This window comes from Somniosus microcephalus, chromosome 5 (assembly GCF_052327205.1).
Source record: "Somniosus microcephalus isolate GS21.2 chromosome 5, FLI_Smic_1.0, whole genome shotgun sequence".
Taxonomy (NCBI): Eukaryota; Metazoa; Chordata; class Chondrichthyes; order Squaliformes; family Somniosidae; genus Somniosus; species Somniosus microcephalus.
The window spans coordinates 92,029,205-92,048,954 of record NC_140991.1 but is presented as its reverse complement, the minus strand read 5'-3'; the positions used below and the strand labels follow the sequence as shown (position 1 = coordinate 92,048,954).

The 19,750-nt window shown below is 45.8% G+C and overlaps 1 protein-coding gene across 1 annotated transcript in view; it reads left to right on the top strand.

Moving 5' to 3' along the window:
- The window catches only part of dnah5l (dynein, axonemal, heavy chain 5 like), a 450,024-nt gene extending 434,966 nt beyond the window's left edge, over window positions 1–15,058 (top strand). The window contains exons 75-76 of the mRNA XM_085987988.1: window positions 4,247–4,468; window positions 14,043–15,058. Of these exons, the coding sequence (XP_085844114.1) occupies window positions 4,247–4,468; window positions 14,043–14,261 (441 nt within the window). The 3' untranslated portion in view covers window positions 14,262–15,058. The remainder of the gene's footprint in view (window positions 1–4,246; window positions 4,469–14,042) is intronic.
- Window positions 15,059–19,750: the final 4,692 nt, after the last annotated feature.

Here is a 19,750-nt window from a genome sequence, read left to right as displayed (position 1 = left end):
ACACTTACTTTCATACAATAGCAAAATACTGCGGATGCTGGAAATCTGAATTAACAACAGAAATTGCTGGAAACACTCAGCAGGTCATGCAGCATCTGTGGCGAGAGAAACAGGGTTAACGTTTCAGGTCGATGACCTTTCATCAGAACTGGAAAAAGTTAGAGATGTAACAGATTTTAAGCAGGTGCAGGGGCAGAGAAAGGGGGGAGGGGAGGAAAGAACAGAATGGACAGTCTGCGCTTTGCGGAACACCCCAGTTCAGTCTGTAAGTGCGACCCCGAGCTTCCAGTCGCCTGTCACTTTAATTCTCCGCTCCACTCCCACTCTGACCTCTCTGTCCTCAGCCTCTTACATTGTTCCAATGAGGCTTAACGTAAGCTGGAGGAACAGCACCTCATCTTTCTATTAGGCACTTTACAGCCTTCTGGACTCAACATTGAGTTCAACAATTTCAGTCCATAACCTCTGCCACTAATTTTTCCAGACTGCAGCTGTTGATGATTCTGCCATCCCCATTTAATCACTCCTGCCTTCCATCCTATCACCGACCTTCCCTTTTGTTCCTTCCTCCCCTCCCCCCTTTCCCTGCCCCTGCACCTGCTTAAAACCTGTTACATCTCTAACTTTTTTCAGTTCTGACGAAGGGTCACAGACCTGAAACGTTAACTCTGTTTCTCTCTCCATGGATGCTGCCTGACCTGCTGAGTGTTTCCAGCATTTTCTGTTAACACATTTACTCTCATTTTTTGAAAATTCTAATTTGTATTCTTTGGAGAACTAGTTGTGCTTGTTGGCCTATTTATATCGCAGAATTGTAGGCTCTCGGTGCGAGGGGATTGGACCCATTGCATTGTGGAGTAGATTGTTCAGCCTTGGCTCAACATAAAAATTACTGTGAATAGAATCTGATGTTTCAGCTGCAGTTTGTGACTATTTTCTGATGGCTAGACCTTCCCCAATAGTTGGCGAAGGTACACATGATGCAGTGAATGGAAAAACTGCAATGCTGCTTTCAATGGGCATGATGGTGGTCACTGTTTACTCTGCCACCAGAATGGCTCTGCATGCGTCCAGAGGCAACAGTGCCGCATCAATTATTATACTGGCCTACCACCAAAGTCAGAGCTGTTGTCGACAGTGGTGCTCTAAAGTAAATGGAACACCAGACTAATGCATTTAACTGTGATTTATGCACTTTAAGCTTTCTGCCACCAAGATAAACATCTGAGGCAACCCATTCACTCTCGTCAGAAAAAGATTTATCTGCTTCTTTCACATTTGTATGCCTGTTTTACTGGGAATCATAAAATGTTACAGCACAGAAGCAGACTGTTCGATTCATCAAGTCTGTGCTAGCGCCCACTCTTGACAAAGGGTTTCGACCTGAAACGTTGACTCTATTTCTCTCTTCACGGATGTTGCCTGACCTGCTGAGTTTTTCCAGCATTTTCTGTTGTTATTTCGGATTTCCAGCATCTGCAGTATTTTGCTATCGTACTAGATCCCACTCTCCTGCTTAGCCCTCATAACCAACCTTTAATATTCCTCTTTTTCAAATAACTATCTAATTTCCTTTTTAAAAAAAAAATTCACTGTGCTTTATGGTTTGTGACAGAACTTTAACTTTCTGAACATTTTCTGTATAAAGAATTTTTTTCTAATCTTTCCTTGAACTGTTTTTGTGATGACCTGAACTTTGTGCCCTCTTGTTACAGTCTCAGCGACCAATGGAAAGCATATAACAATATTTGCTTCATCATAACCTTCATAATCTTGACTACCTCTGTCAGGTCACCCTTCTCATCCAACTCAGTTCCAGTGAAAAAATGATGCAACTTTTCACATGCTTCTTTATAATTACAATCCCTCCCCTCTGGTAATATCTAAAAGAATCAGTGCTGCACCTTCTCCACTGCTTTCACCCTCTCTATAATGGAGTGCCACAAAGTGTACAATACTTCAACTGCAGCCTAATTAAGATCTTGTATAAGTTTGACATTTCCTTCTTGATTTAGTGTCCTCTGAGCAGAATGTTTTACTCCTTCCGGTGTAGCTCAAGCAGGATATAAGAGAAAAGCTTCCAAGACCTGCTCTGCCGGCTCCCTGCTTGCTTCTGCCACTTGTAGCATTTTCAGCCGGCAGTGTCACTCCTTTTCCATATAATGTATCCTCCCAAATATTATTGTAATGAGATGCAATTGATGGGACGTGGTGTATTCTACATCATTTGCACCTTAGCAATGCTGAGCTCAAGCAACACTGATGCATTCCTAGTGTTCAGCATTGCTATGGTCTGTGGGGAGATTGGTAAGTTAAATTTTTGTTCTGCAGCCCCCGCCCCGCCCCCACCACCCCAAAGAGAGGTGAATCAATAATCGATTCACTGCTCCAGGGCCATGATTTTCAAATATTTGTTCAAAAAGTGTCGCCCCTATTTGGTCTGCCACAATCATTAACTCCCCTACCCATCCCATTTCCCCCCACCTGCCCCCCGCCCCCCCACCCCAGAAGACTCCCTAACAGAGGCTTATGAGTTTTGAGGTAGATTTTCGTTCTGGTTTTGTCCTAGAATAGGATCTTTGACAGAGTTTACACGAGTGCTAATACTAGTGGTAACTTAATTTTCCATATGACAGTAACACTAAAGATAAAGAAAGGGTACGGTAGCATAGTGGCTATGTTACTGGACTAATGATCCAGAGACCTGAATTCAAATCCCACCATGGCAGCTGGGGAATTGAAATTCAGTTAATTTACTAAACCTGGAATAAAAAGCTAGTATCAGAATGGTGACCATGAGGCTACCATATTGTTGTAAAAACCCATCTGGTTCGCTAATGTCCTTTCAGGAAGGAAATCTGTCATCCTTACCTGGCCTGGCCTATATGTGACTCTAGACCCACAGCAATGTGGTTGACTCTTAACTGCCCTCTGTAGTTCAAAAAAGCAGCTCACCACCATCTTCTGAAGGGCAATTCAGGATGAGCAATAAATGCTGGCCTTGCCAGCGACGCCCACATCCTATGAACAAATTTTTAATAACTTTGAATTTCTTCTGGAACCCAGTTCTGATGGCAAGGAGACCATTGAGAGCTTGGCAAGTGAGCATGCCAGATGTCCTACCAATGTAACACCTCATTAACTCCTTTTCTGGTCAGTCATAATGCCAGACAGAAACTGGTCTTATCTCTCCTGCAGCTAAGAGTTACCTCCTTTAACTGAGGAAATTATGTTTTTGGCCAGGAACTGCATCTCTTTTAACTATGCATGGGATAAATTGCTTTAAAAAAAATAATTAAATAAGTAACTTACCACAACCTAATGTTGACTTGCTGCTTCCTGTGTTCATGACAGGATCTGAAGAAAATGGCCAAAATAACATAAAAGTCCTGCTTGGTGAATATTAATATATTTTATTACCAACACTAGTGAAAGAATAAGCATTGAACAGTAGCAATTTTTCAAATGTCATTCACTCATGGGAAATTGACATTATTTTATTCATTTTTTTATTCATTGATGGGATGTAGGCGTCGCTGGCTAGGCCTGCATTTAGTGCCCATCCCTAATTGCCCTTGAGAAGATGGTGGTGAGCCGCCTTCTTGAACCGCTGCAGTCCATATGGTGTAGGTACACCCACAATGCTGTTAGGAAGGGAGTTCCAGGATTTTGGCCCAGCGACAGTGAAGGAACGGCGATACAGGTCCAAGTCAGGATGGTGTGTGGCTTGGAGGGGAACTTGTAGGTGGTGATGTTCCCATGCGTCTGCTGCCCTTGTCCTTCTAAGTGGTAGAGGTCGCGGGTTTGGAAGGTGCTGTTGAAGGAGCTTTGGCGAGTTGCTGCAGTGCATCTTGTAGATGGTACACACTGCAGCCACAGTGCGCCGGTGGTGGAGGGAGTGAATGTTGAAGGTGGTGGATGGAGTGCCAATCAAGTGGGCTGCGTAATCCTGAATGGTGTCGTGCTTCTTGAGTGTTGTTGGAGCTGCACTCATCCAGGCAAGTGGAGAGTATTCCATCACACTCCTGACTTGTGCCTTGTAGATGGTGGAAAGGCTTTGGGGAGTCAGGAGGTGAGACACTCGCCGCAGAATTCCCAGCCTCTGGCCTGCTCTTGTAGCCACAGTATTTATATGGCTGGTCCAGTTCAGTTTCTGATCAATAGTGTTTGTGTTTCTGCTAGCAGTACATCTTATACTTGCAAAAAGAAATCTATTCGTAAAAGAAAAAGATATTTCTCTCCGCAGGGCTTTTTGACTGCAATGCGACAGGAAACCACCCGTATGAATCTGAGCAAGGGTTGGGCCCTAGACGGTGTCATTCTTTATAATGAAGTGACCAGGATGATGAAGGAAGATGTTAATGCATTTCCGCCTGCAGATATTGGTGGTGTCTACATCTATGGCCTGTTTCTGGATGGAGGAGGCTGGGACAAAAGGACTGCAAGGCTCATGGAATCATCTCTAAAAGTAAGCAGTTTCCAATTTACTTATCACACACACACATGGCATAGCACAATTAAATACTTGGATTTATAAAACATCATGGGGGTGATTTTGATGTGCGTTATGGGTGGTGGATGAGGTAGGGCGTACATGACTGCTTTCTGGAGGAGTCAGTGTGGGATCAGATCGATATTGGTTCTGTGTCCTGGTTATAATGTTGTTGGCGAGCTACCAGCATGAAACATAGCTACCAATAGGCAGCTCGCTGATCTGGAGGTGGGAAATTGTCTGGGCTGGCTGAGCATGAAGGGCCTGCAGCAGCACACTTAAAGGGGAGGGGTATTTGCATCGGGAATGAAAAAAAGTAGCACTTTATAGCAGCAGTAACATGTTTGCAGGATCTGCAGTGGCCTGTTTTTGACAGGCGCTCCTGGATGGAGGTCCATCAAAAATCGCGATGGAAAGGAACTCAGCGATAAATTGGTGCTCCCATCAGTCACATGATTTGGGTCTCGCTAACCTGGTTTTTAAGCACAAATGGGGCGGTAGTGACACAAAAATCATTTCCATATTACACCTCATTACAACATCTCAAAGGGTTTCACAATATGATAGAGACAAACTAAACTTGCCACAGAAAGTTAAGTCTTGTCCATTCCAGGCTAAGTACCCTTTTAATGATGTGGTAAGTGTTAATTAATGCCAGTCAACCTCTCTGGCACTGAAAATTAACTATTACAAGTGTGGAGTCTCATTCCTTCAGGTTTTAATTGTTGTTGGAGATTTTATAAATGTAAAATTTTAAAAAAATTAAGATGTATTTTTACTTTTCCTTTCTGTCTCGTTTTTCTTTCTCAATCCAATCTTTTTATCCCTCTCTTTCTTTCTCTTTCTGTATCTGATTTGGCATTGAATTCACCCCCTCTAATTTACACTTCCTTATTAGTCCTTGCGTTGTTAATTTTACAATGCTTCAATCTGATTGGTTAAGGAGATACAAAGTTGCTTGTCCTGCTCACTCAGATCCCAGATGCCCGGTTTCCCTCACTGCGATGTTATCAGCTCGCACTTTCAGCAACTTGCCACGCAAAAAATAAAAACATTTTTAAAAAAAACCTAAACATGCAAGGGCAAGCCTAACTAATGTTTAAAACATTTTTAAAGGGAACAGATAAATTACTGCTAGTGGAATGCAGACTATTTTTCTCTTATGCCAATTTGCCATATAGGGGTGATTCTCTGAATTTGAAAACAATAGAGGGAAATGAATCCAGGGGAAGATGTAATTTTCTTGTTCTATTACATTTCTATTGTTTTCATTTAAAAACTCAAATATATGTATCAAATAATGAGAACTTAGTTACACAAAGCAATTTTAGATTTGAACAAAATACATTCCTAGTTCTTTTAACCTATACTTACTTGTACCAACTTTGTTTTTGAACAACAAAAGGGTAGATTTTCAGACCAATAAGATTATTTCTGCTGATGGAATTAGGCAGTGCAGGGAATGAGAAATTGGGCATCCAGCCAACTCATTCAGTCACCCCCTCCTTGTCCCTTGCAATTGAGCTTTCACCTGTCTGGTTTGCTCTTGTACATTCTGTGTGAGAGCTTCATTTGATGTGCATCCTGCATGTAAATGAGGGATTTTCAGTGCCTGACGTATTTCCCACTCTTTGGGCAGAATCCTGCTGAGCATTCCTTCCACCCGTTCACATCTGCCTTTAAAGGTATGCCGCATCCAAAAGGCAACTATTAAAGACACACTGGAGTTGAAATCGGTCTCCGCCTGTAGCGCAAAACGGACGATAGCCAATTGACAGCTCGTTTTACACCGCGCCGGATTTTCTTTTCATTGCTGGATTTTGACTTTCTTTGTTGGAATTTTTTGAGAACACGTATCCGGGAGAAAGTTAACAGCTACTTGGACAAGCATAGACTAATGAAGGAATGCCAGCACAGATTTGTTAAGGGCAAGTTGTGTTTGACTAACTTCATTGAGTTTTTGGTGAGGTAACGGAGAGGGTGGATGAGGGCAGTGCAGTTGATGTTTTGTTTATGGACTTTCAAAAGGCTTTTGATAAAGTACCACATATTAGGCTTGTTAGCAAAATTGAAGCCCATGGGATAAAACGAGCAGTAGCAGCATGGATACAAAATTGGCTAAGGGATAGAAAACAGAGGGCTTGAAATTTGGCTACGCCCCGTTTGGGGGCGGTAACCGAATTAGCAGCAGAGATTTTGCGCCCGGCGTGGAAGTACCACCCCGGCCACTAAATTGGCTTACCACCCCGGAGAGGAAGTGGAGCGCTATCTCGAGCGTTCCACTTCCTCTCGGGGTGGTGTCGGGAGCACGTAATGTGGTAACGCTGGAACGCTACGCGGCTTCTCTGCATAGCGCTGGCGCGTTTCACTATCCCTCCCCTTCCGTTAAAGGGGAGGGATGCTACGAGCTCTGCAGGGCCTCCGATGGCCCACAATAGCCCACCAGGGCGGCATGGTGCCATGGCTGCACGATGGCGGCCACGAACCACGCCAAGGGCCGCCACGGAGGGCTGACCTGATGGTTGGCCAAAAGATGAAAATGGTGACATGGGTTGTAGCCACACCTCACCTTTAAATACTGCCCCGCCAGTGAAGTGCGGCCCGGTTCATGACCCGCGAGGCTGGCGCTGACATTGCCCGTGATCCCATTGCAGGGCGCAGCTGAATTTCTGCTGCGGGGCGGTAAGGGGCCACAGTGGGGCGCACGGTAATGACGTCATCGCCGGTGGTGCAGCGGCCCGGGGCGCTACCGGCGGGGGTATCGGGTAGCGCCTCAGCGATGCCCTGCCAAATTTCTCAGGAGGCGCTATACCCGGGCGATAAGCTCTTTGTGCCCCATTAGCGATCCCTGGAGGCACTAACGGTAGGCACAAAGGAGCCGAATTTCACAGCCAGAGAGTTGTGGTAAATGGCTGTTTTTTTGGACTGGAGGGAGGTTTACAGTGGCGTTCCACAAGATTCAGTACTAGGACCACTGCTGTTTTTGATATACATTAATGACTTGGACTTGGGGATAAAGGGCACAATTTTGAAATTTGCAGATGACGCGAAACTTGGAAGTGTATTAAACAATGAGAAAGATAGTAATAGACTTCAAGGAGACATAGACAGGCTGGTGGAATGGGCGGACACATGGCAGATGAAATTCAACACAGAGAAGTGTGAGGTGTTACATTTTAGTAGGAAGAATGAGAAGAGACCATACACACTAAATGGTACAATTTTGAAGGGGGTGCAAGATCAGAGAGACCTGGGGGTGTCTGTGCCCAAATCTTTGAAGGTGGCAGGACAGGTTAACAAAATGGTTAATAAAACAAATGAGATCCTGGGCTTTATAAATAGAGGCACAGGGTACAAAAGCCAGGAAGTTACACTAAACCTATATAAAATACTAGTTTGGCCCCAGCTGGAGTATTGTGTCCAATTCTGGGCACCACACCTTTGGAAGGACGTGAAGGTTTTGGAGAGGGTACAGAAGAGATTTACTAGAATGGTTCTAGGGATGAGGGAATACAGCTATGTGGATAGACTAGATAAGTTGGGGTTGTTCTCCTTGGAGCAAAGAAGGCTAAGAGGAGATTTGATAGAGGTGTTTAAAATCATAAAGGATTTAGATAGAGTAAATAAAGAGAAGCTGTTTCTAATGGCTAAATGATCAATAACGAGGGGGCACAGATTTAAGGAGATTGGCAAAAGAACCAGAGTTGACATGAAGAAAAACTTTTTTTATGCAACGAATGGTTAGGATTTGGAATGCACTGCCTGATTGGGTGGAGGATACAGATTCAGTAGTAGCGTTCAAAAGGGAATTGGTAAATACTTGGAGAAAAAATTGCAGGGATATGGGGAAAGAGCGGGGGAGTGGGACGAACTAGATTGCTTTCCGAAAGAGCCGGCGCAGACTCGATGGGCCGAATGGCCTCCTTCTGTGCTGTACTATTCTATGATTCTATGATTCACTTGCTCTTTGGGAGTATTTCTGGTAGATTTTTACTTAATTTTTGTATCAGAACATAGAGGAAGTGTTTGTTTCTAGACAAATTAACCATACATTTTTCCAATTTCACAGAAGCAGACTGTAAAAAAAAAAAAATTACAAAACTTCACCAGAACAGGATGTCAATTAAAGAGGGACTCTATAAAGAGTGTCCTTCAATATAAAGAGTGTCCTTCAATAAAAACTTTCACTCCACCTCCGGGAGTGCCAAAGCACCTAACTATAAGCTACATTTGGCAAAATTAGGTGAAACTAATGCTAAGGGTTGTTTTGAAAGTGCCACAGTGGTAGAACTTCAATTTTTAGTAGTACAAGATGAAAGAAGGAAATTGCTGGCACTTATTCTGCACCATCAGAAACTCTCTAGAAGAAAGTGGTAATAAAGTAAACCCAATTTATTGCCCTATAAGTGTTCAGTTTTATTTAACCCAAGGGCTTTCCTTTGGTGGTTTATGTTTTATGTGTTCTACATCCTAATCTTGTGCTGCTTGTAGCTGCTTCCCCAGTCGTGGGAATGAGTGTGATGACTGGCTGCAGGGAGTCAGTGGCAGCCTCTTGGGATTGAAATGGTTCTGTTCCTCCTTGTGCTGAGTCATGAGATGTCCCTGCAATTACTCGCACCGGTGCAGACCTAAGTAATGGCTCTATCCGCACCAATCCTCCAGTGAAGCTGGACAAGAGACACAGTTGTAGATTGGAGCTCAAGGCCTCTATCTAACAACCTGAACATTCAGGAGGGAAACTCCAACACTGCTGCACATGCGTCCTGGTGGAATACAGTTCTGTTAAGCAGGCATACTTCCTGCCCCGGCCCCACCGATGATCCCCAGTTTTCCAACCCATCCCGCTCCCTTCCTCCTCCCTGCGGCTTGGTGCTGCAGGCCTACCTGGCTGGCTATGGGCGGGAAACAGAAAATCCAAATGTTAATCAGGCCCTTCCGTTAAATTCGGCAGGCCCTGAGGGAACCCATTCCCCCGTGTTTCCCGACCGCAATCCAGCCCCCTCCCCCCCGCACCCTGCTCCCTACCCGCCTCCAAATTATAATTCCAGCCTATGTAACTAAAATAAATTCTGCTACTGTGTCAAAAGTGGAAAGAATTTTCCATTCCCCAGTACCTGCAGAGAAACTGTTTCCAATGCCTGAAGGGTTGACAACTAGAGGGCACAAACTGAAGGTGATTGATAAAAGAACCAGAGGTGACAGGAGGAAAAACTATTTAGAAAACGAGTAGTTAGGATTTGGAATGCACTGCCTGATAGGGTGGTGGATATAGGTTCAATAGTAGCCTTCAAAAGGTAATTGGATAAATACTTGAAGGAGAAAAAATTTGCAGAGATTTGGGGAAGGAGCGGGGGAGTGGGGCTAACGGGATTGTTCTTCGAAAGAGCTGGTGCAGACTCGATGGGCCGAATGGCCTCCTTCTGTGCTGTACCATTCTATGATTCTATGATTCTATGATTCAATGAGCGCAGCAGACAGATTTTAAAAAAGTGTTTATTTCAAGAGCGATTGTAAGAAGTCATGAGGATTCTGTATAAAACAATGGTTACTCCACAACTGGAATACTGTGTGCAGATTTAGATTTCTCATTATAGAAGGATTTAATAACCCTGGAGAAAGTGTATGAAGATTGACCAGTATGATGCTAGCATTAAGGGGATGAGTAACAGGACATGCTGGAGAAACTAAGGGGGAAAAATTGGGTATTGCCCCCTTTGGGGCGCTAACGTCGCCGGGGTGCTAAATTGGGTTGATTTAGAAACATAGAAACATAGAAAAATAGGAGCAGGAGTAGGCCATTCGGCCCTTCAAGCCTGCTCCGCCATTCAATATGATCATGGCTGATCCTCTATCTCAATACCATATTCCCGCTCTCTCCCCATACCCCTTGATGCATTTTGTGGCTAGAAATCTATCTATCTCCTTCTTAAATATATTCAGTGACTTGGCCTCCCCAGCCTTCTGTGGTAGAGAATTCCACAGGTTCACCACCCTCTGAGTGAAGAAATTTCTCCTCATCTCAGTCCTAAATGTCCTACCCCGTACCCTGAGACTGTGACCCCTCATTCTAGACCCCCCAGCCAGGGGAAAAAACCTCCCTGTATCCAATCTGTCTAGCCCTGTCAGAATTTTATATGTTTCAACGAGATCCCCTCTCATTCTTCTAAACTCTAGTGAATACAGGCCTAATCGACCCAATCTCTCCTCATACGACAGTCCTGCCATCCCAGGAATCAGTCTGGTGAACCTTCGCTGCACTCCCTCTATGGCAAGTATATCCTTTCTTAGGTAAGGAGACCAAAACTGCACACAGTGCTCCAGGTGTGGTCTCACCAAGGCCCTGTATAACTGTAGTAAGACATCCTTGCTCCTGTACTCAAATCCTCTTGCAATGAAGGCCAACATAACATGTGCCTTCCTAACTGCCTGCTGCACCTGCATGTTTGCTTTCAGTGACTGGTATACAAGGACACCCAGGTCCCTTTGTACATCAGCATTTCCCAATCTATCACCATTTAAATAATACTCTACCTTTCTGTTTTTCCTACTGAAGTGGATAACTACACATTTACCCACATTATACTGCATCTGGCACGTATTTGCCCACTCACTCAACTTGTCTAAACCACCTTGAAGCCTCTTTGCATCCTCCTCACAACTCACAATCCCACCTAGTTTTGTGTCGTCAGCAAACTTGGAAATATTACATTTGGTTCCCACATCCAAATCATTGATATATATTGTGAATAGCTGGGGCCCAAGCACTGATCCCTGCAGTACCCAACTAGTCACCGCCTACCACCCCAAAAAAGACCCATTTATTCCTACTCTCTGTTTCCTGTCTGTTAACCATTTTCCAATCCATGCCAGTATATTACCTCCAATCCCATGTGATTTAATTTTGCACACTAACCTCTTATGTGGGACTTTATCAAAGGCCTTCTGAAAATCCATATACACCACATCCACTGGTTCTCACTTATCTATTCTACCAGTTATATCCTCAAAAAACTCCTGTAGGTTTGTTAAACATGATTTCCCTTTCATAAATCCATGTTGACTTTGTCTAATCCCGTTGATATTTTCTAAGTGTCCTGTTATCACATCCTTTATAATAGACTCTAGCATTTTCCCTACTACTGATGTTAGGCTAACTGGTCTGTAGTTCCCTGTTTTCTCTCTCCCTCCTTTTTTAAATAGTGGGGATACATTTGCCACCCTCCAATCTGCCGGAACTGTTCCATAATCTATAAAATTTTGGAAGATGACAACCAATGCATCCACTATTTCCATGGCTACTTCGTTTAGTACTATGGGATGCAAATTATCAGGCCCTGAGGATTTATCAGCTTTCAGTCCCATTAATTTCTCCAGCACTATTTTTTTTACTAATACTAATTTCCTTTAATTCCTCCTTCTCACTAGACCCTTGGTTCCTTCGCATTTCTGAGAAGTTATTTGTGTCCTCTTCTGTGAAGACAGAACCAACTTCCTGCCCTGGCCCCACCGATGATCCCCGGTTTTCTGACCCACCCCCCCTCCCTCCCTCCTCCCTGCGGCTTGGTGCTGCAGGCCTACCTGGCTGGCTATGGGTGGGAAACAGAAAATCAAAATGTTAATCAGGCCCCTGGCGCAAAGAAGAATGGAGCTAAGAAGCATCAAGGGGCAGAAAACATTGGTGGGAGTTGTCTATAGGCTTCCAAACAGTAGTGGTAATATAGGGGACGGCATCAAACAGGAAATTAGAGATGTATGTAACAAGGGTACTACATTAATCATGGGAGACTTTAATCTACATATAAACTGGCCAAACCAAATTAGCAATAATACTGTGGAGGATGAATTCGTGGTGTGTGTACGAGATGGTTTTTTAGACCAGTATGTTGAGGAGCCAACTAGGGAACAGGCTATCCTAGATTGGGTATTGTGCAATGAGAAGGGGTTAATTAATAATCTTGTGGTGCGGGGTCGTTTAGGGAAGAGTGACCATAACATGATAGAATTCTTCATTAAGATGGATAGTGAAGAAGTCCAATCCGAAACTAGGGTCCTCAATCTAAACAAAGGAAACTACGATGGTATGAGGAGTGAGTTGGCTATGATAGATTGGGGAGCTTCATTAAAAGGCATGATGGTAGATAGGCAATGGCTAACATTTAAGGAACGAATGCATGAATTGCAACAGTTATACATTCCTTTCTGGCGCAAAAACACAAAAGGAAAAGCGGCCCAACCATGACTAACAAAATAAATTAAGGATAGTATTAGATCCAAAGAGGAGTCATATAAAGTTGCCAGAAAAAGTAGCAAGCCTGAGGATTGGGAACAGTTTAGAGTTTAGCAAAAAAGGACCAAGAGATTGATTAAGAGGGGAAAAATAGAGTATGTGAGTAAACTTGCAAGGAACATAAAAGTGGACTGTAAAAGCTTCTACAAGTATATAAAAAGAAAAAGATTAGTGAAGACAAATGTAGGTCCCTTACAGTCAGAAACGGGAGAATTTATAATGGGGAACAAGGAAATGGCAGAGCAATTAAAGCCGCAGGGAGGAGGGAGGGAGGGGGGGTGGGTCAGAAAACCGGGGATCATCGGCGGGGCCAGGGCAGGAAGTTGGAGGGGGAGCGGACGGGGGCCGGAGAGCGGGTCGGGAGTCGGAAGGTCGGAGGGGGGATCGGAGATCGGAGGACTTGTGGCGGGGCGGGGGTGTTGGAGGCCTCGGGGGTTGGGGGGGAGGGAGGTCAGGGGGAGACCTGAAGGGTCGGGGGATGTATGATGGACTTTAGCCTTATATGAATATTTTATTTAACATTTCACATTCAAATGTACTACTTGTAATTGTGTCTTTGTGGCCCCTGGCACCAGGGGCGCTAACGAGGCGCAAATCAACCCAATTTTTCCCCCTAAGCCTGTTATCTCTCAAACAGAGAAGATTGAGGGGGATTTGATAGAGGTGTTCAGAGTGACAAAAGGAATAGAGAAGGTAAACCTAGATAATTGGCCTGGATTTACTCACTCCCATTCACACCAAAATTTAAGCCAGTGACTACGCCGATCTTGCTGATGGGAACCTAATGCCCAAATTCCCTGCAGCGCTTATTAGCCTAAACCAGAACGTAAAAACCGGCATAAAGCGAGCACAAATGCAGCACCACCAATTGGGGTAACAGCGAGCGGGTTGCTCGCCATGGTGCCTCGTTCTCAGAGCCTCTTGCCTCTGCTGCTACTCTTCCTTCTTTTGGAGTGATGGTTTTGGCTTTATGCTCGTGTGTGGCTATAGTTATGGCATCTATCACTCAATACCATTAATCAAAAAGAAAACAAAGTAAGTATTGGGAATTCTATTTTTGTTCATATAATTGCTAAGCTATTCAAGCCACCATTTACTGTAACACAGTTAAGGGATTATGCTAATTATGATATACCCATTCTGCAATGTATGATGGAATATGAATATTTTATTTAACATTTCACATTCGAATGTACTGCATGTAATTGTGTCTTTGTCTGTTGTTTCCATTTAACTGTCTCTTATTTCCAACTATCTTTGCAGGTATTGTTCACATTGCTTCCTGTAGTTCATGTGTATGCAATCAGCGCCACTGCACCTCCTGATTCAAAGAAACAGCAGGGGGCAATGTACTCATGCCCTGTGTACAAGAAACCCAGGCGAACTGATTTGACGTACATCTTCTCTCTGTATCTGAAAACAATACAGATTCCTGATCACTGGACCCTGCGCGGCGTGGCTTTACTCTGTGACTCCAAATAAAATAGTTGTGCTTAGTATAACATGAAATGAATTTCTAAAATACCTTGTTGCATAACACAATTTTGTAACATATATTTGCTAGATAGTGTATGCAGTATTCTAATAGGAGAAATAGGACACAGCGGGTGAATTTTAACGTTTATCCTTGGGGCGGTAGCGGATCGGCTCAACCCGTTTTACACCCTGCCCGATTTTCATTTACGAACATATGAACAATGATGGACAGGAAAAGACCCACTGGTCCATCCAGCCTGTCCCACAAAAGCAGGCAGGGTGTAAAACAGACAGCCGATGCACTTCGCCCATTTTCCACTCGGCGGCAAATGGGAAAATTCACCCAGTGTCTTTTTACACGAATATTTTAAAGATTTCATTTACTTTTTAAAGAACCCTAAATACCTCCTAATATGAACTGTCCATTTGAAAAAGCTCACATTTTTAGAGATTAGTCTGTACTTTATCCTAGTTCATAAATCAGAAAATTAAGCATGATAAAACTGAGGTGCTTGATTTTCCATGTAGTTAAATGCTTAGTGCAGTTACTGTAGATATCATGCAATAGTTGGCGAAACATTTATCTTCCTGTTACATCTCCAACTTTTTCCAGTTTTGACGAAAGGTCATCGACCTGAAATGTTAACTCTGTTTCGCTCTCCACAGATGCTGCCTGACCTGCTGAGTATTTCCAACATTTTCTGTTTTTATTTCAGATTTCCAGCATCTGCAGTATTTTGCTTTTGTATCTTCCTGAATAATGTACTTGAAACTAAATAAAATAAAATAAACTTTGAACAAAGCTTGTTGCATTTATTATTTGTTTAATCAGCAGACAGTAAGTTCTGAGCCCAGTTTAGAATATAAAACCTTTAGGATAAAAACAGATAAATACATTGGGCCAAAACTTTGGTGCCCACCCAGTATACTGCAGTAGGAATCTGCCAAATTGCCACAAATTTGGTATAGAAGCAGTAAGATAAGACAGGTTATCGCATGGCTGGGGAAATGCTGCAGGAGGAACAGCTTCAGGTTCCTGGGGTTTTGGGACCAGTTCTGGGGCAAGAGGGACCTGTACAAGATGGACCGGTTGCACCTCAACAGGGCTGGGACCAATGTCCTCGCAGGGCAGTTAACTGGCGCTGTGGGATAGGGTTTACATTAATTTGGCAGGGGCAGGGCACCAGGATGAAGCTAGAAAGAAGCTACGCAGTGCACAGAGGACTGGGAGAGACAAACAGCATTAGAATAAAGAGTAGTTCAGAAATAGGAGGGATCAGATGGGGGATATGCAAGGCAGACTAAGATGGGTTTAAAGTACATGTGCGTAAATGCACGGAGCATGGTAAATAAGGTTGGTGAGCTATAGGCACGATTATTACATAGTATTTACAGCACAGAAACAGGCCAGTTGGCATGCCGTGTGTTAATGTTCCACATGAGCCTCCTCCCACACTTCTTCATCTAACCCCATTAACATATTCTTCTATTCCTTTCTCCCTCGTGTTTATCTAGCTTCCACTTAAATGCATTTATGCTCGTCGCCTCAACTACTACTTGTGGTAGAGAGTTCCACATTCTAACCATTCTCTGGGTAAAGAAGTTTCTCCTGAATTCCCTATTAGATTTATTAGTGACTATTTTATATTATGGCCCCTATTTCAGGTCTCCCCTGCAAGTGGAAACATCTTATCTACGTCTACCCTATCAAACCCTTCCATAAACTTAAAGACCTCTATCAGGTCATCCCTCAGTCTTTTCTAGAGAAAAGAGCCCCAGCCTGTTCAATCTTTACTGATAGGTATAACCTCTCAGTTCTGGTATCATTCTAATAAATCTTTTTTGTATCTTCGCCAGTGCCTCTATATCCTTGTTATAATATGGAGACCAAAACTCAATGGGCCCAATGGCCTCCTCCTGTACTGTACTAGTCCATGACTCTATACAAGCTTCACATAACTTTTCTGCTTTTTCAATTTTACCCCTCTAGAAATGAACCCCATTGCTATTTGTTTGCTTTTTTAACCTGCGTCACTACTTTTAATGATTTGTACCCACAGCTCCCTCTGCTCCTCTACCCCATTTAGACACTTAGGGCTGGATTTTAATTCAGGGGACGTGATGGAGGCGGGACTACAAATTTCGGGGTTGTTGCCCCGCCTCCATCGAGATGTGGCCAATCCATGCAATTTTAACTTGATTGACCTTGTTGAGCCCACTCAGTGGGCTCAGCAGGCCAATTAAGGGCCACTCGGCAACAGGTGACATCACAGGCTGAAATTTCATCTGTCAAGAGGTTTTGACAGATGAAATATCGGCGTTTGACAGCTTTTTGAAGCTGTCAAACACTGACAGTCTTACTTCTAACATGAGTCCTTCTCCACAGACTCAGTTAGAAATCTCTCCTGCACAGAAAGCTGAAGGCTGTCACTTTGACAGTTCGCAGCCATTCTGCTTTCTGTGCCGGTGAGATGAAGGACTCCCTGTGGTAAACCACTGTTATACCTGTCTGTGTCTGTATGTGTATTCCACTAGGTACAGGTCTGGACATGCCTCGGCTGACTCCTCCCACTATTCCAGGTATATAAGTGACTACCTCCCAGTCCCTTAGTATTCTGGACGGATCGACCACTCGAGACAAGACGTTCATTCTTTAGTTAATAAAAGCCTGATTGTTACTCGCTCAACCTCAGTCTTTTGAGTAATTGATGGCGCATCAATTTTATTAACTAAATTTTTTATAATGGAGAAGATCCTCACACGAGCATGCCTGGACCTGGACAGTCGGGAAGCGGACGCTTCCACCAAGTTTGCTCACTGGCTCACGTGCTTCGAGACATTCCTGACTGCCTCCACTGCGGTCGAAACGGATGCGGACAAACTGTCTGTCCTGTTCTCCAAGGTGAACCACCGAGTGTACTCAGTCATCCGGGACGCGACCTCGTACACAGCCACCCTCCAACTCCTCAAGACCCAGTACACGCGCCCTGTGAACGAAGTATACGCTAGGCACCTTCTGGGGAGTCGCAAGCAACAACCTGGGGAATCGACTGAGGAATACCTCCAAGCACTGTCCGTGCCTGGCCGGGCCTGTGGGTGTAAGGCGGTAACGCCCACTAAGTACACGGAGGAACTGATCCGGGATGCCTTCGTAGCGGGCCACAGGTCCAACTACACCCGACAGCGACTGCTGGAGCAGAGTGACCTCACCCTCAACAAAGCCTCCGACATCGCACTAACGCTGGACGCAGCCTGGACGCAGCCTTCCGGGGCATGGATGCCTACTCCTCTGCACCGTGGACGCCGCGGGGAACGACAACCTGGGACATGGTAGGACAGCCCCATAGCACCGTGCCACCCCAGCCACAGCCCAACAACGGCCCAACCACTGCAGCAGTGTCCCAAAGCCAGACAGCAGTATCCCAAGGCCAGAAATGCTACTTCTGTGGCCAGGCCAAACACCCCAGAGCGCGCTGCCCGGCGAAGAATGCGACCTGCTCGGGCTGCGGGAAAAAGGGACACTACGCCAGCGTCTGCAAGGCCAAAGCCACCCCGAACGCCAGCAGCGCCGCGTGTGGGCCGTGCGAGCCGCCATCTTGGGCCCCCAACAGCGCCGCGTGTGGGCCATGCGGGCCGCCATCTTGGGCCTCCCCAGCCATGTGCGAACCACTGCAGCAGCAGCCATCTTGGACGACTCCAGCCACATGGGAATCATGGACGCCGCCATCTTGGACACCAGCCGGGATGCAGCAGACCGCCAACCCCCCCCCATCTGATACTTGCAGCGACACACCGACCCCTACGCTGGCCTCTGTGACGCTGGACCAAACGAGACCGCACCAGCTAGCTCGGTCCAAAATGGACGTTAAGGTAAACGGCCATGCAATAAACTGCCTTTTTGACTCCGGGAGCACAGAGAGCTTCATCCACCCCGACACGGTGCGGTGTTGCTTTCTCCCAGTCCTGCCTGCGCACCAGCGGATTTCTATGGCCTCCGAGTCCCAGTCAGCGGACATTGGCGGCTACTGCGTGGTGACACTAGTAGTAGACGGGACTGTGTTCAATAATTTTAAACTCCTGGTCCTGCCCGACCTCTGCGCTGCCGTTCTACTGGGGTTGGATTTCCAGTGCCACCTCAAAAGCGTTACGATGGCGTACGGTGGCCCCCTCCCCCCACTCACAGTCCGCAGCCAGCAGCCTCCAAATTGGCCGCCGCGCACCAGATGCAACCTCTCCACACTCAGAGTCCCACCCCCCCCCCACTGTTTGCTAACCTCACCCCCGACTGTAAGCCCATCGCCACAAAGAGCAGGCGATACAGTGCCGGGGACAGGGTTTTCATCAAAACCGAAGTGGAACGGCTCCTGAAGGAGGGGATTATTGAGGGCAGCTCCAGCCCCTGGCGAGCCCAGGTTGTGGTCGTTAAAACCGGCGAGAAAAATGCCTGGTCATCGACTACAGCCAAACAATAAACCGCTACACCCTGCTGGACGCCTACCCACTCCCCCGCATAGCTGACATGGTCAACCAGGTCGCGCAGTACCGCGTCTTTTCGACCATTGACCTGAAATCAGCGTACCACCAGCTCCCCATCAGCCCTGAAGACCGCCAGTATACTGCTTTTGAGGCAAACGGCCGCCTCTATCACTTCCTTAGGGTTCCCTTCGGCGTTACCAACGGGGTCTCCGTCTTCCAAAGGGAGATGGACCGGATGGTCGATCAAAACGAGCTGCAGGCCACTTTCCCTTACCTAGATAATGTGACCATCTGCGGCCATGACTTGCAGGACCATGACGCAAACCTCGAGAAATTCCTCCGCACCGCCCAACTCCTGAACCTGACATATAACAAGGAGAAGTGCATATTCTGCACAGATCGCCTCGCCATCCTTGGCTGTGTTGTGGAACACGGGGTCATCGGTCCCGACCCGGACCGGATGTGTCCCCTTATGGAACTCCCACTGCCCCACTGCCTAAAAGCTCTGAAGAGGTGCCTAGGGTTTTTTTCCTACTACGCTCAGTGGGTCCCCTACTATGCAGACAAAGCCCGTCCGCTGATCAAGTCCACCTCTTTTCCCGTGACGGCAGAGGCCCGCTTAGCCTTCCACCGTATCAAGGAAGACGTTGCCAAAGCCACCATGCACGCAGTGGACGAATCCATCCCCTTCCAGGTGGAAAGCGATGCGTCCGACTTCGCTCTGGCCGCCACCCTTAATCAGGCGGGGAGACCTGTGGCATTCTTCTCACGAACCCTCCAGGGCCCGGAGACCAGACACTCTGCGGTCGAGAAGGAGGCCCAGGCTATCGTGGAGGCTGTGCGTCATTGGAGGCACTACCTGGCCGGAAAACGATTTACCCTGCTCACTGACCAGCGTTCAGTTGCTTTTATGTTCAACAACAAGCAGAGGGACAAAATCAAAAATGACAAGATCTTGAGGTGGAGAATCGAACTTTCCACCTACAATTACGAGATCTTGTACCGGCCTGGGAAGCTCA